General features: G+C 46.3%; 1 protein-coding gene across 4 annotated transcripts in view; it reads right to left on the minus strand.

Annotated features, from left to right (window-relative positions):
* Nucleotides 1-200: 200 nt before the first annotated feature.
* The window catches only part of wnt11 (wingless-type MMTV integration site family, member 11), a 40,715-nt gene continuing 28,278 nt past the window's right edge, over nt 201-12,637 (minus strand). Inside the window, exons 6-7 of one of the 4 annotated variants that reach the window (XR_010963213.1) lie at nt 591-1,790; nt 201-501 (exon numbers count right to left, since the gene is read on the minus strand). Coding sequence is in view for 1 of the 4 variants with exons in the window: in XM_067985646.1 (XP_067841747.1) it covers nt 1,616-1,790 (175 nt within the window). In the remaining 3 variants the exon portion in view is untranslated. Of the gene's footprint in view, nt 1,791-12,637 lie in introns of all 4 variants that reach the window. The other 3 variants (XR_010963212.1, XM_067985646.1, XM_067985647.1) reach the window with 3 other exon arrangements.

A 12,637-nucleotide genomic window follows, 5' to 3' on the forward strand; every position in this document is an offset into this window, starting at 1 on the left:
AGGGGTGAAGATCCTTTCTTGACCAGTGGTGGGATCGCGAGGTTAGAGTTACGGTTAGACAGAGAAAGAGAGAAAGAGGTACACACAACTCAAGACTACAATTACCTGATAATCAATGTAAAAGACACTTTGCAAATTAGAGCAATAAAATAAGGAATAATCTGAGACATTTAAAAAAATTATTTATTTAAAAGTCTTTTAAAGAAAAAAATAGGACATTGCTTTCACAAAAACTTTCATATTTAAGTCTCCACAAAAAAATTAAAATTCTAAAGTCATATAAATATTAATTTTTTTTCAGATTTTTTAATTATTCTGTAGCCAGTAATAGAAAAAAATATATACAGTATATATATATCTACAGCCACAGCTTGGGGGCGTACGGAAGCCCCATTGCTATGACAACGCCATGGCCACAGTTCAGGAGCTCAGCAAATGTATGTTTCGGTGTGAAATTCGATTTCCTTCACCTGGAAAGGTCTCGATTGAACCAGGAGATACCTGCATTGCTGCACCTGGAAAGGTCTCGATGGAACCAGGAGATACCTGCATTCTCCACCTGGAAAGGTCTCAATTGAACCAGGAGATACCTGCATTCTCCACCTGGAAAGGTCTCAATTGAACCAGGAGATACCTGCATTCTCCACCTGGAAAGGTCTCAATTGAACCAGGAGATACCTGCATTCTCCACCTGGAAAGGTCTCAATTGAACCAGGAGATACCTGCATTCTCCACCTGGAAAGGTCTTGATTGAACCAGGAGATACCTGCATTCTCCACCTGGAAAGGTCTCGATGGAACTAGGAGGCATCTCCATTCCTCTGCTTGACCTCTCATTTTCCCCAGATTTACCTGTGCCTGGTTTCAAGCACCTTCTGCAATGTCGGGTACTAGGTTCCGTGGCATACACCCTCCCCTCCCCCCTCTGCTACCTTCCCGCTTGTCAGTCCCAGAATTGCAAATCTTCTGTTTCTTTGCAATAAATTGAAAAGGTACCTTCAAGCGTACCCTTTCCCCTCTCCACCCACCCCCTCAAAAAAAAAAGCATGATATTTTTGGTTTGGTCTCTCCGACTTTGACACGAATCCCAATCTCTTGGCCAAACCTTGGCGTTGCGGAGCATATCGTCGCATTTGTCGAATCCTAATCATCTTTTTCTTGTGTGGGTCGGAGGGAAGGCAGGAGGCCTGAGTAAGTGAAAGTCCCCTCAGGCAGAAACTCCTGGGAGACGGGTAACGGCAGATCGCTGGGGAAGGACCAAAGAGTTGCAAATACCGTAGCAATGGCTTTCCTTTTCTCGTCATCTTAGTTTTTTCTCCCTCTTTAAATCCAGTGTGAAACGGGACCAGGCTTTCGAAAGAATGTTCCCCAGCCCAAGCAACACAAATAGATCTATATATATATATATATATATATACACACATGTTGGCAGAGCCCCATCTGAAAGGCATCACGAGGATTTTACACACACTGAACTATCAGGGTAAAGTAAAGTTCGCTTTGTCAATAGTGCTCTTTGGTTCGTCCGGTGCCTCTGCGAGTCTTCGTTGGGGATCGGGGAGGGGGTGGTGGGTGGGTGTGGGGGCGGAGGAACAGGGGAGGGAGAGGCGAAGGGTTCACTTGCAGACGTACCTCTCCACTATCCTCTCGCATTTCTTGCACGTCACGTAGCAACACCAGTGGTACTTGCAGTGGCAACGCTCCACCACCTTCTCCGTGTAAGGGTTGTAGCCACGACCACAGCACATCAGGTCACAGCTGTCGCTGCCGTTGGACGTTTTGTTGCACTGCCTGGAAAGAGAAGAGTGGAGGGGGGGGGGGATGGAGGGAGGGGAGCGGGGGAGAGGAGGGAAAGAAAAAAAAGGTTAGGAACTGCTACACGAAGAAAGACCAAGGTCCATTTGGTTGGTCTTCTACCATCCTGGTGTCGCATGACGCGACATTAATGGAGTTGTTGACTAATCAGAGCAATCAATCTCTATCAATGAGTCTACAACAGACCCAGACATGAGGTGAGGAAAACCCCCAGTTGGTGGAGAGCTTTGGGAACCATAGGTCCAAAGTCACCTGTTCCATAAGAAACATAAGAAATACGGCCCCTCGAGCCAGCTCCGCCATTCAATCAGATCATGGCTGATCTTCTACCTCAACTCCACTTTCCCACCCAATCCCCATATCCCTTGATTCCCTTAGAGTCCAAAAATCTATCGATCTCAATGACTCAGCATCTATAGCCCTCTGGGGTAGAGAATTCCAAATATTCACAGCCATGTGAGTGAAGAAATGCCTCCTCATCTCAGTCCTAAATATCCGACCCCTTATCCTGAGACTATGTCCCCTAGTTCTAGACTCTCCAGCCAGGGGAAACAGCCTCTCAGCATCTACCCTATCACACCCTCTTAGACTCTTACCTGTTTCAATGAGATTACCTCTCATTCTTCTAAACTCCAGAGAGTAAAGGCCCATTCTACTCAATCTCTCCTCATAGGACAACCCTCTCATCCCAGGAATCAATGTAGTGAACCTTCGTTGCACCTCCTCCAAGTCAAGTATATCCTTCTTTAGATAAGGAGACCAAAATTGCACACATAGCATGCTACAATTCCCTGTCCGACCCCGGGCTGTTAAATTCAATTGTAAGAACTCTACTGCTGCCCTGGCACAGGCCTTTCCTGGCCTGTACAGCTCAGCTGCTCACTGGATAATCTCTCACCGGGGTGGGGGCGGGGGAGTTTTAACCTAACCCGCCCGGTGTGAAACTGACGCGATCACATTGGCTTTACGCCCCTCCCGTGTTTACTTTCAGTCAAAGTCAATGATTAGTGAAATCGAGCGGGCGCCAAGCCGGTGTCTGATGTGACCGGGTCAATTTCGCACCGGGCGGGTTGCGTTAAAATTACCCTCACTGAGCCCATCAAGGGCCTAAGGGGTTTGAGGTGCTCACCATCACTGAAGAAACAGAATTTACAGTCATTCATTCATTTGTTGTTTGTCAGACCCTTGCTATTGTGCTTGCCTACATATCAACAGTAACTGCACTTCAAAAGTAACCCATTGGTTGTCAAGCATTTTGGGACATCCTGGGGACATGGGGTAAGCTGCTATAGGAATGCAAGTTATTTCTTTCTTTATAAATACTCTGACTGAAATCAGCAAAACTCAGCACCGACTAGGGGTTGAACCCTAGTCATGGCTCACTGTCACGACAGGTGGTTCATTTACTCACCATATCATCAGCGGAGGAGCTGTACGTAGGAACATAGGAAAATTAGAAGCAGGAGGAGGCCATTCAGCCCCTCAGGCCTGCTCAGTTAGCTGCCTTTGCCCCATATCCCTTGATACCTATTAAAAATCTATCGATCTCAGTCTTGAAAGCTCCAACTGTCCCCCAGCATCCGCAGCCTTTTGGGAGAAAGAATTCCAGATTTTGCACTACACTTTGTGCGAGAAAGCGTTTCCTGATTTCTCTCCAGAACTGCCTATCTCTGATTTTAAGATTATGGTCCCCTTGTTCTTGATTCCCCCACCGGAGGAAATGGTTTCTCCGTATCTACCCTATCGAATCCTTTTAACATTTTAAACACCTGGATCAGATCACCCCTCAATCTCCTATACTCAAGGGATTAAAGGCCAAGTTTATGCAAACTGTCTTCATAATCCAACCCTCTAAAGTCCTGGTATCATATTTTGAATTATTCATTCATTTAAAAAAAAACATTCTGATGCAGTATAATTACTGCTGAGTTGACGAAGGGATTACTGGGGAAAGCGCTGTGTAGTGAGAGCATAACAAACCTTCAGAACTGCACAAGATCTTCCAGTACCATGTAATGCACTATAACCTAAACAAACGCTTAAACTTTACTGAATTCAATAAAAACTTAAAAGCAAAGGAAATACAAGACACAAATGTCACGAAACATATGTTAGTCTCCAAATTCAGCTAATAACCTGCCAGGATGGGATTCCTACAGCTCTTAACTCTTCTTGTATTCCTATAAAAGTCAAACAGGAAAGATGTGATTGCACTGGAGAGGGTACGGAGGAGATTTACGAGGATGTTGCCGGGGCTGGAGAATTTGAGCTATGAGGAAAGATCGGATAGGCTGGGGTTGTTTTCTTTGGAACAAAGGAGGCTGAGGGGAGATTTAATTGAGGTGTATAAAATTATGACGGGAATAGATAGAGTGGATAGGGAGGACCTATTTCCCTTAGCAGAGGGGTCAGTGACCAGGGGGCATAGATTTAAAGTAATTGGTAGAAGGATTAGAGGGGAGCTGAGGAGACATTTTTTCACCCAGAGGGTGGTGGGGGTCTGGAACTCACTGCCTGAAAGGGTGGCAGAGGCAGAAACCCTCAACTCATTTAAAAGTGCTTGGATGTGCACTTGAAGTGCCGTAACCCACAGGGCTACGGCCCAAGTGCTGGAAAGTGGGGTTAAGCTGGACAGCTCTTTTTGGGCCGGCATAGACACGATGGGGCGAATGGCCTCCTTCTGTGCCGTAACTTTCTAAGATTCTATGATTCTAAGAGTGGAATAGATACTCTTGACTCAGGCAAAACCCTGGCCAACTACTGTCAATGGAGAGCCTGGGACTCAACTGCATTAATAACAACAACAACCTGCATTTATATAGCACCTTTAAAGTAGTAAAACGTCCCAAGGCACTTCACAGGAGCGTAATCAAACAAAATTTGACACAAACAAAATTTGAGCCATGTAAGGAGATATTAGGACAGGTGACCATAAGAACATAAGAACAAAAGAAATAGGAGCAGGAGTAGTCCATACGGCCCCTCGAGCCTGCTCCGACATTCAATAAGACCATGGCTGATCTTCGACCTCAACTCCACTTTCCTGCCCTGTCTCCACATCCCTTGACTCCCTCAGTGTCCAAAAATCTTGGTCAAAGAGGTAGGTTTTAATGAGCATCTTCAAGGGGGAAAGAGAGAAGTAGAGAGGCAGAGAGGTTTTTGGGGAGGGAATTCCAGAGCTTAGGGCCTAGACAGCTGCATATGCCGGTGAAAAGGCTCTCCCCCTCTCTCTCCCTGAATACTCTCTCGGGAAGGAGGAGACAGGAAGGGCACACATTTTCCGAGTTATCACCTGCAAGTCCTCAATGCAGCTTTTGAATCCATCGGCCACACCCTGATAGTTTGCTAACCCTCTAGGATTGCCCTGGAGTTTCCAAGAATTAAAAATTAATCTCCAGGACAATGCTGCTGGCAACACCAAGGGAGAAAAATCATAGGGGCATTAAAAAAAATTGTGTTTTAAAACAATTTTTCTTTGAACGTCATTGTTCACTAGTTATAAAAATATTGTAAGGAATCTTACAACACCAGGTTATAGTCCAACAGTTTTATTTGAAAAATCACAAGCTTTCGGAGCTTACCTCCTTCGTCAGGTGAGTGAGTGAAGAGTGAAGTGAGTGAACCCTTCACTCACTCACCTGACGAAGGAGGAAAGCTCCGAAAGCTTGTGATTTTCAAATAAAACTGTTGGACTGTAACCTGGTGTTGTAAGATTCCTTACATTTGTCCACCCCAGTCCATCACCGGCATCTCCACATCATAAAAATATCGGACATGGGACAAAAAGATTGTTTGACTGACAGTCAAGAATCATCCAATCAGGTAATGAAGTGTCTGTTCACTTTTCGATTGGCTTGGGAAGGTGGGGAACCGCGAGGACCAATGGCTAGAGTGTGGGGGCAGGGGAGGGGGTGGGTTTGGAGGCAGGAGGTCATGTGATGAAACCTCCAGGGATATGTCCAACCAGAGTTGGCATCCCTACACCCCGGTGACCTGTGAACCAGATCCAGTTTGGACATTAACTATGGCATGTTTCAGCAGTGTGACTTCCTGTGAGCCAGCTACATTTCAGGAGTTCAAAGGGCAGAGAGGCTCCTCAGTCGCTGGTACTGAGCCCATACAGACGAAGTAGGCCTCAGGCTCAATTCCCACAGTCTGTGTTAACTTAACAGAGCTCAGCGAAGGCAACAATTGGGGTAGTTTGTGTTGGTGAAAACCGAAAGGACTCAGTACTAAGCCCTCCAATTATCTGTCTGTCTGTGTGTGCATGAGTCATTTAGACAGGCCTTAGTCAACATAATTCCTCCGGTAGATCAGATAAAATCTGGCAGTGTTAGGCTCACAAAAACTACTTGACACAGTTGGCTCCCAGTTGAAACACAGTCCGAAAGCACGTCTAGAATGCCAATAAAACAGACCTCTTCCCATATCCTCATGGTCCAAGTCACCACCCGTGTGTAGAATCCCAATGGACCGAATCCATTCCCCTTGCATAGAATCCCATCGCACCAAATTCTCAATCAACCCACTTTACATTCACTCCCATTCCAAGAATGAACAGAACCTTTCTGTTTATATAGAATTTCAATGGACCGAATTCTCACCCACTCATTCTCATTGTGAAAACCATTCCCATTCCGAAAAATAATTAAGGAAGAGAGAGAGAGAGAGAGAGAGAGATCTGGTTTGATATCTGTTTGGATTCTATCCAGCTTGGTGCCCATTTCCACTGTCGAAAAAGCCAGATACACCTAAGGGCCTGCACTGGCACAATGTCTCAGTGTGGACATTCTACTGCATTGGCCACGGTGGTGGAGTGGGTAGTAATCAAGAGACTTGGACTAGTGATCCAGATGAACGTGAGTTAATATTCCACTGTAGCAGACTGTGAATTTGAATTCAGTTTAAAAAATCTGGAAATAAAAAACTGGTATCAATAAAAGTATCAATTGTTGTAAAAACCCAACTGGTTCACTAACATCCTTTAGGGAAAGAAACCTGCTGCCTTTTCTTGGCTTGGACTATATGTGACTCCAGTCCCACACCAACATGGTTGACTCTTAACTGCCCTCTGAAGTGGCCTAGCAAGACACTCAGTTGTATCAAACCGTTACCCATGGTTCAAGAAGAAGGCCCACCACCACCTTCTCAGGGCAACTAGGGATGGGCAATAAATGCCGGCCTTGCCAACGATGCCCACACCTCAAGAATGAATAAAAAAGAAAAGAAAAGGTTGTCTTTACAATCATAGATATTCATTTTATTCATCTTAAAAGGATGAACAGTCAAGTGCATCCTTCAGAGATTTGAATTCTTGGTCAAAAATCAAGCCTCAATCAACAGACCGACCCAATGTTTACACCCAATGGAAGGTGTCATCGACAGTGCTATCAAGCGGCACTTACTCACCAATAACCTGCTCACTGATGCTCAGTTTGGGTTCCGCCAGGACCACTCGGCTCCAGACCTCATTACAGCCTTGGTCCAAACATGGACAAAGGAGCTGAATTCCAGAGGTGAGGTGAGAGTGACTGCCCTTGACATCAAGGCAGCATTTGACCGAGTGTGGCACCAAGGAGCCCTAGTAAAATTGAAGTCAATGGGAATCAGGGGGAAAACTCTCCAGTGGCTGGAGTCATATCTAGCACAAAGGAAGATGGTAGTGGTTGTTGGAGGCCAATCATCTTAGCCCCAGAACATTGCTGCAGGAGTTCCTCAAGGCAGTGTCCTAGGCCCAACCATCTTCAGCTGCTTCATCAATAACCTTCCCTCCATCATAAGGTCAGAAATGGGGATGTTCGCTGATGATTGCACAGTGTTAAGTTCCATTCGCAACCCCTCAAATAATGAAGCAGTCCGAGCCCGCATGCAGCAAGACCTGGACAACATCCAGGCTTGGGCTGATAAGTGGCAAGTAACATTCGCGCCAGACAAGTGCCAGGCAATGACCATCTCCAACAAGAGAGAGTCTAACCACCTCCCCTTGACATTCAACGGCATTACCATCGCCGAATCCCCCACCATCAACGTCCTGGGGGTCACCATTGACCAGAAACTTAACTGGACCAGCCATATAAATACTGTGGCTACAAGAACAGGTCAAAGGCTGTGTATTCTGTGGCAAGTGACTCACCTCCTAACTCCCCAAAGCCTTTCCACCATCTACAAGGCACAAGTCAGGAGTGTGATGGAATACTCTCCACTTGCCTGGATGAGTGCAGCTCCAACAACACTCAAGAAGCTCGACACCATCCAAGACAAAGCAACCCGCTTGATTGGCACCCCATCCACCACCCTAAACATTCACTCCCTTTACCACCGGCGCACTGTAGCTGCAGTGTGTACCATCCACAGGATGCACTGCAGCAACTCGCCAAGGCTTCTTCGACAGCACCTCCCAAACCCTCGACCTCTACCACCTAGAAGGACAAGAGCAGCAGGCACATGGGAACAACACCACCTGCACGTTCCCCTCCAAGTCACACACCATCCCGACTTGGAAATATATCGCCGTTCCTTCATCGTCACTAGGTCAAAATCCTGGAACTCCCTTCCTAACAGCACTGTGAGAGAACCTTCACCACACAGACTGCAGCGGTTCAAGAAGGCGGCTCACCACCACCTTCTCAAGGGCAATTAAGGATGGGCAATAAATACTGGCCTCGCCAGCGATGCCCACATCCCATGAACGAATAAAAAAAAGATGTTGGGAAACACTGAGTGGGTCGGGTAGCATCCACGGAGAGAAGCAGAAGGTATCAGCAACGAGAAGTTTACGATTGGTAATATCTCCCAGTTCTGACGAAGATCAGCTCCACATACCTGAAATGTTAACTTGCCCTTGGTCTTCACAGTTGCTGTCTGACCCGCTGAGCATTTCCCAGCATTGTCTGTTTTTTTGTTTCGCGTTTCCAGTATTGGTGCAATTTTTCCACGCTTAGATCATCGAAAAGGCTCAAACAGCTGCCAAAAACTTCAACCTCACGACTACAGCACGGTTTCGAAATCTAATTAAGTTTTGTCTATAATATATGCTTCTGTAAAAGCATTTCCTATTGTTTTTTGTCTCAGTTGAGTTGCTGAATGATATATGTATATATATATATATATCAATATTTGCAAATTGGCAAATTATATCAGTGGTTTGTAGAAGTCTCAGTACGTGCACAACGTGCCTTGGCATTGAGTTTGTATGTTTATCGGCCTTTGACTCTTGTTAGATTTGAGGCCTCTCTCAATGCAGGAGGAGCTGGCTGGCAGCCGAGCCCCTCCAAACCGATGTCCCTCCCTTGTGAGCTGGCACAGGCCGCTGTTCACAACGGACATGGAGACGCCAACTCGGAGACCTCTCCGCTGTTCTACTGGAGGGCAACGTGGAGGCACGGAGAGGGCCGGCGACCAGGTCTCGTAGAATCTCATGGCTGGGCCATTAAGAGCTGTGCAAGTGGCCTAAGTGGCCATGCTGTCAGCCGTGGGGAAGTGGGTAGCACTCTCGCCTCTGAGTCAGAAGGTTGAATCCCACTCCAGAGACTTGAGCACGTAATCCAGGCTGACGCTCCCAGTGCCAGTACTGAGGGAGTGCCGCACTGTCAGAGGTGCTGTCTTTCAGATGAGACGTTAAACTGCGGCCCTGTCTGCCCTCTCAGGTGGAAGTTAAAGATCCCATGGCCACTATTTAAAAGAGGAGAGGGGAGTTCTGCCCAGTGTCCTGGACGATATTTATCCCTCAACCAACATCACTAAAAAACAGATTATCTGGTCATTAACGCATTGCTGTTTGTGGGACCTTGCTGTGCGCAAATTGGCTGCTGTGTTTCCTAAATTACAACAGGGACTACACTTCAAAAAGTACTTCATTTGCTGTAAAGTGCTTTGGGACGTCCTGAGGTCATTATATAAATGCAAGTTTTTATCTTTCTTTCTAAGATTTTTATTGCTTCTAGGGGAATCTAGCAGGTCAGCTTAATCCAGAAGTGGCCCTTCCTCAATGCACTCCATCCATTTAAAATGCCTGGTTACATACCCTAGAAACCTGCATAGATACTGGCCGTTGTGTTCTACGACACCCAATAATGTCCCACTTTTAAAAGTCATTACGCCTTAACAATGAGCCATTAATGAGGCACATCTTCTCCCCTTTCCATGTTAATCACAAGCTTTCTGCAATTTCCAATTTACCGCAACAGATTTAGCTTGTTGAATCCTTGTGATTCTATTGACTGACAGCGATCATTAATTAATCAGCAAACGGCCTCCGATTACAACAAGTCGTTGCTTGTGCTGTTGCCTCCATTGTTAGCCACAATGTGCATTCCAGAACGTTGCTGCTGTGTGTAATAGCAACAACTTGCATTTATATAGCGCCTTTAACATAATAAAACATCCCAAGGGGCTTCACAGGGGCGATTATCAAACAAAATTTGACACCGAGCCACATAAGGAGATATTAGGACAGGTGACCAAAAGCTTGGTCAAAGTGCTAGGTTTTAAGGAGTGTCTTAAAGGAGGAGAGAGAGGCGGAGAGGGGGAGAGGCGGAGAGGTTGAAAGAGAGAATTCCAGAGCTTTGGGTCTAGACAGCTGAAGGCACGGCTGCCAATGGCGGGGCGAAGGAAGGGGGCATAAGAGGCCAGAATTGGATGAGCGCAGAGATCGCGCGGAGGGTTGTAGGGCCCGAGGAGGTTACCGAGATAGGGAGGGGCGAGGCCATGGAGGGATTTGAAATGCGCAGGATATTGGAGGGGCTGCCATCAGGAGAGGAGGTAAGCAGAAGCAGAAAAGTGAACGCTTTGTAAATTAGTGACAATACCCATTGATCTGGGAGTTTTGTTAAGTTATTCGTGTTTCAGGAACAGGATACCCATTAACGCATAGAAGCGTCTCTCTTTAATCACTATTTTCCCTTATGAAAGGCTCTAATTAAAACATCACTTCCACTGTGTGATTTAGCAAGCGTTAGGTATCAGTGTGATATTATTGCCCAGTGACAAAGGGCTGCTAATGACTTCTCCAGAGCTCGTCAGTTAATGTAAAGTACCCACTTTCAAACCGGTTCTTCCTGTCACCACTAATAGGTGCTTTTTGCACAGTCTGTTTCCCTCTGTTCCGATTTACATAGAATTTACATTGAATTCACAGCACAGAAACAGACCATTAGTCCCAACTGATCTATGCTGGTGTTTATGCTCTACACGAGCCTCCTCCTACCCTTCGTCATCTAACCCTATCAGCATATCCTTCTATTCCTTTCTCCCTCATGTGTTTATCTAGCTTCCCCTTAAATGCATCAATGTTATTCGCCTCAACTACTCCATGTGGTAGCGAGTTCCACATTCTCACCACTCTCTGGATAAAGAAGTTTCTCCTGAATTCCCCATTGGATTTATTGATGACTATCTTATATTTATGGCCTCTAGCTTTGGTCTCCGCCACAAGTGGAAACATCTTCTCTACGTCTACCCTATCAAATCCCTTCACAATTTTAAAGACCTCTATCAGGTCACCCCTCAGTCTTCTCTTTTCTAGAGAAAAGAGCCCCAGCCTGTTCAACCTTTCCTGATAGTTATCACCTCTCAGTTCTGGTATCATTTAGCGAAAGCAGTCTTACTTCTGAGTCATAAGGTTTAAGCCCCACTCCTGCACTGGAGCACATAATCAGGGAAATACTGAGGGACTGCTGCACTGTCGGAGGTGACGTCTTTTGGATGAGATGTCAAACCGAGGCCCCGTTTGCCTGTTCAAGTATAAAAGATCCCAGGGCACTACTGGAAGAAGAGCAGGGGAGTTCCCACTGGTGTCCTGGACAACATTTCTCCCTCAACCAATGTTACCAAAACCCGATCCCAGCTTGGGTTGCCAATAATACATGCAATTGGTCCTTGAGTTAAGAAAGAGGAAGATCTAGCCGGGTGCCAGCTCCGAATCGGCAATCACCACCCAGGAGCAAGTACAACTTTACCTCTGTTAAAGACAGGATTGGGCCTGATTATGATGGACCCCCCTCACACAAGAATAATAGCCATAGGGTGGAGTACCGGAAGGTAACTAACATCTGAGGAATAGCAAGGAGTGAATAACTACAGGGTAAAAACACTACAATCAAGAGTGGCCGTCCTCCCCCCTTGCACCCTCTGTAAAATTGAGCTCATCCAAAACTCTGCTGCCCATATGCTAACTTGCACCAAGTCCTGTTCACCCATCACCCCATGTGCTCGCTGACCCACATTGGCTCCCGGTCCGGGAACGCCTCGATTTTAAAATTCTCATCTTTGTTTTCAAATCCCTCCATGGCCTTGCCCCCTCCCTATCTCTGTAACCTCCTCCAGCCCTACAACCCTCCGAGATCTCTGCGCTCCTGCAATTCTGGCCTCTTGCGCATCCCCGATTTTCATCGCTCCACCATTGGCGGCCGTGCCTTCAGCTGCCTAGGCCCTGAGCTCTGGAATTCTCTCCCTAAACCTCTCCACCTCTCTCTCCTCCTTTAAGATGCTCCTAAAAATCTACCTCTTTGACCAAATTTTTGGCCACCTGACCTAATATCTCCTTAAATGGCTCGGTTTCAAATTTTGTTTGATAACGCTCCTGTGAAGCATCTTGGGACATTTTACTATGTTAAAGGCTCTGTATAAATGCAAGTTGTTGTTGTAGAAACACTACATTCAGGATCGATGCATGGCTCAGTGGGCATCTTCTGATGTGACTCTGAGCCAGACAGATAACTTCCCAGGTTCAATCACTGTTGATTGGCTCATTTCACCTGTGGCGGCATATTGGAGCATTACAATTGGTCTTGAGTGTAGGGGAGGGCTGAATTCAGCCATGCAAC

The sequence above is a fragment of the Heptranchias perlo genome, chromosome 6 (genome assembly GCF_035084215.1).
Source record: "Heptranchias perlo isolate sHepPer1 chromosome 6, sHepPer1.hap1, whole genome shotgun sequence".
NCBI lineage: Eukaryota > Metazoa > Chordata > Chondrichthyes > Hexanchiformes > Hexanchidae > Heptranchias > Heptranchias perlo.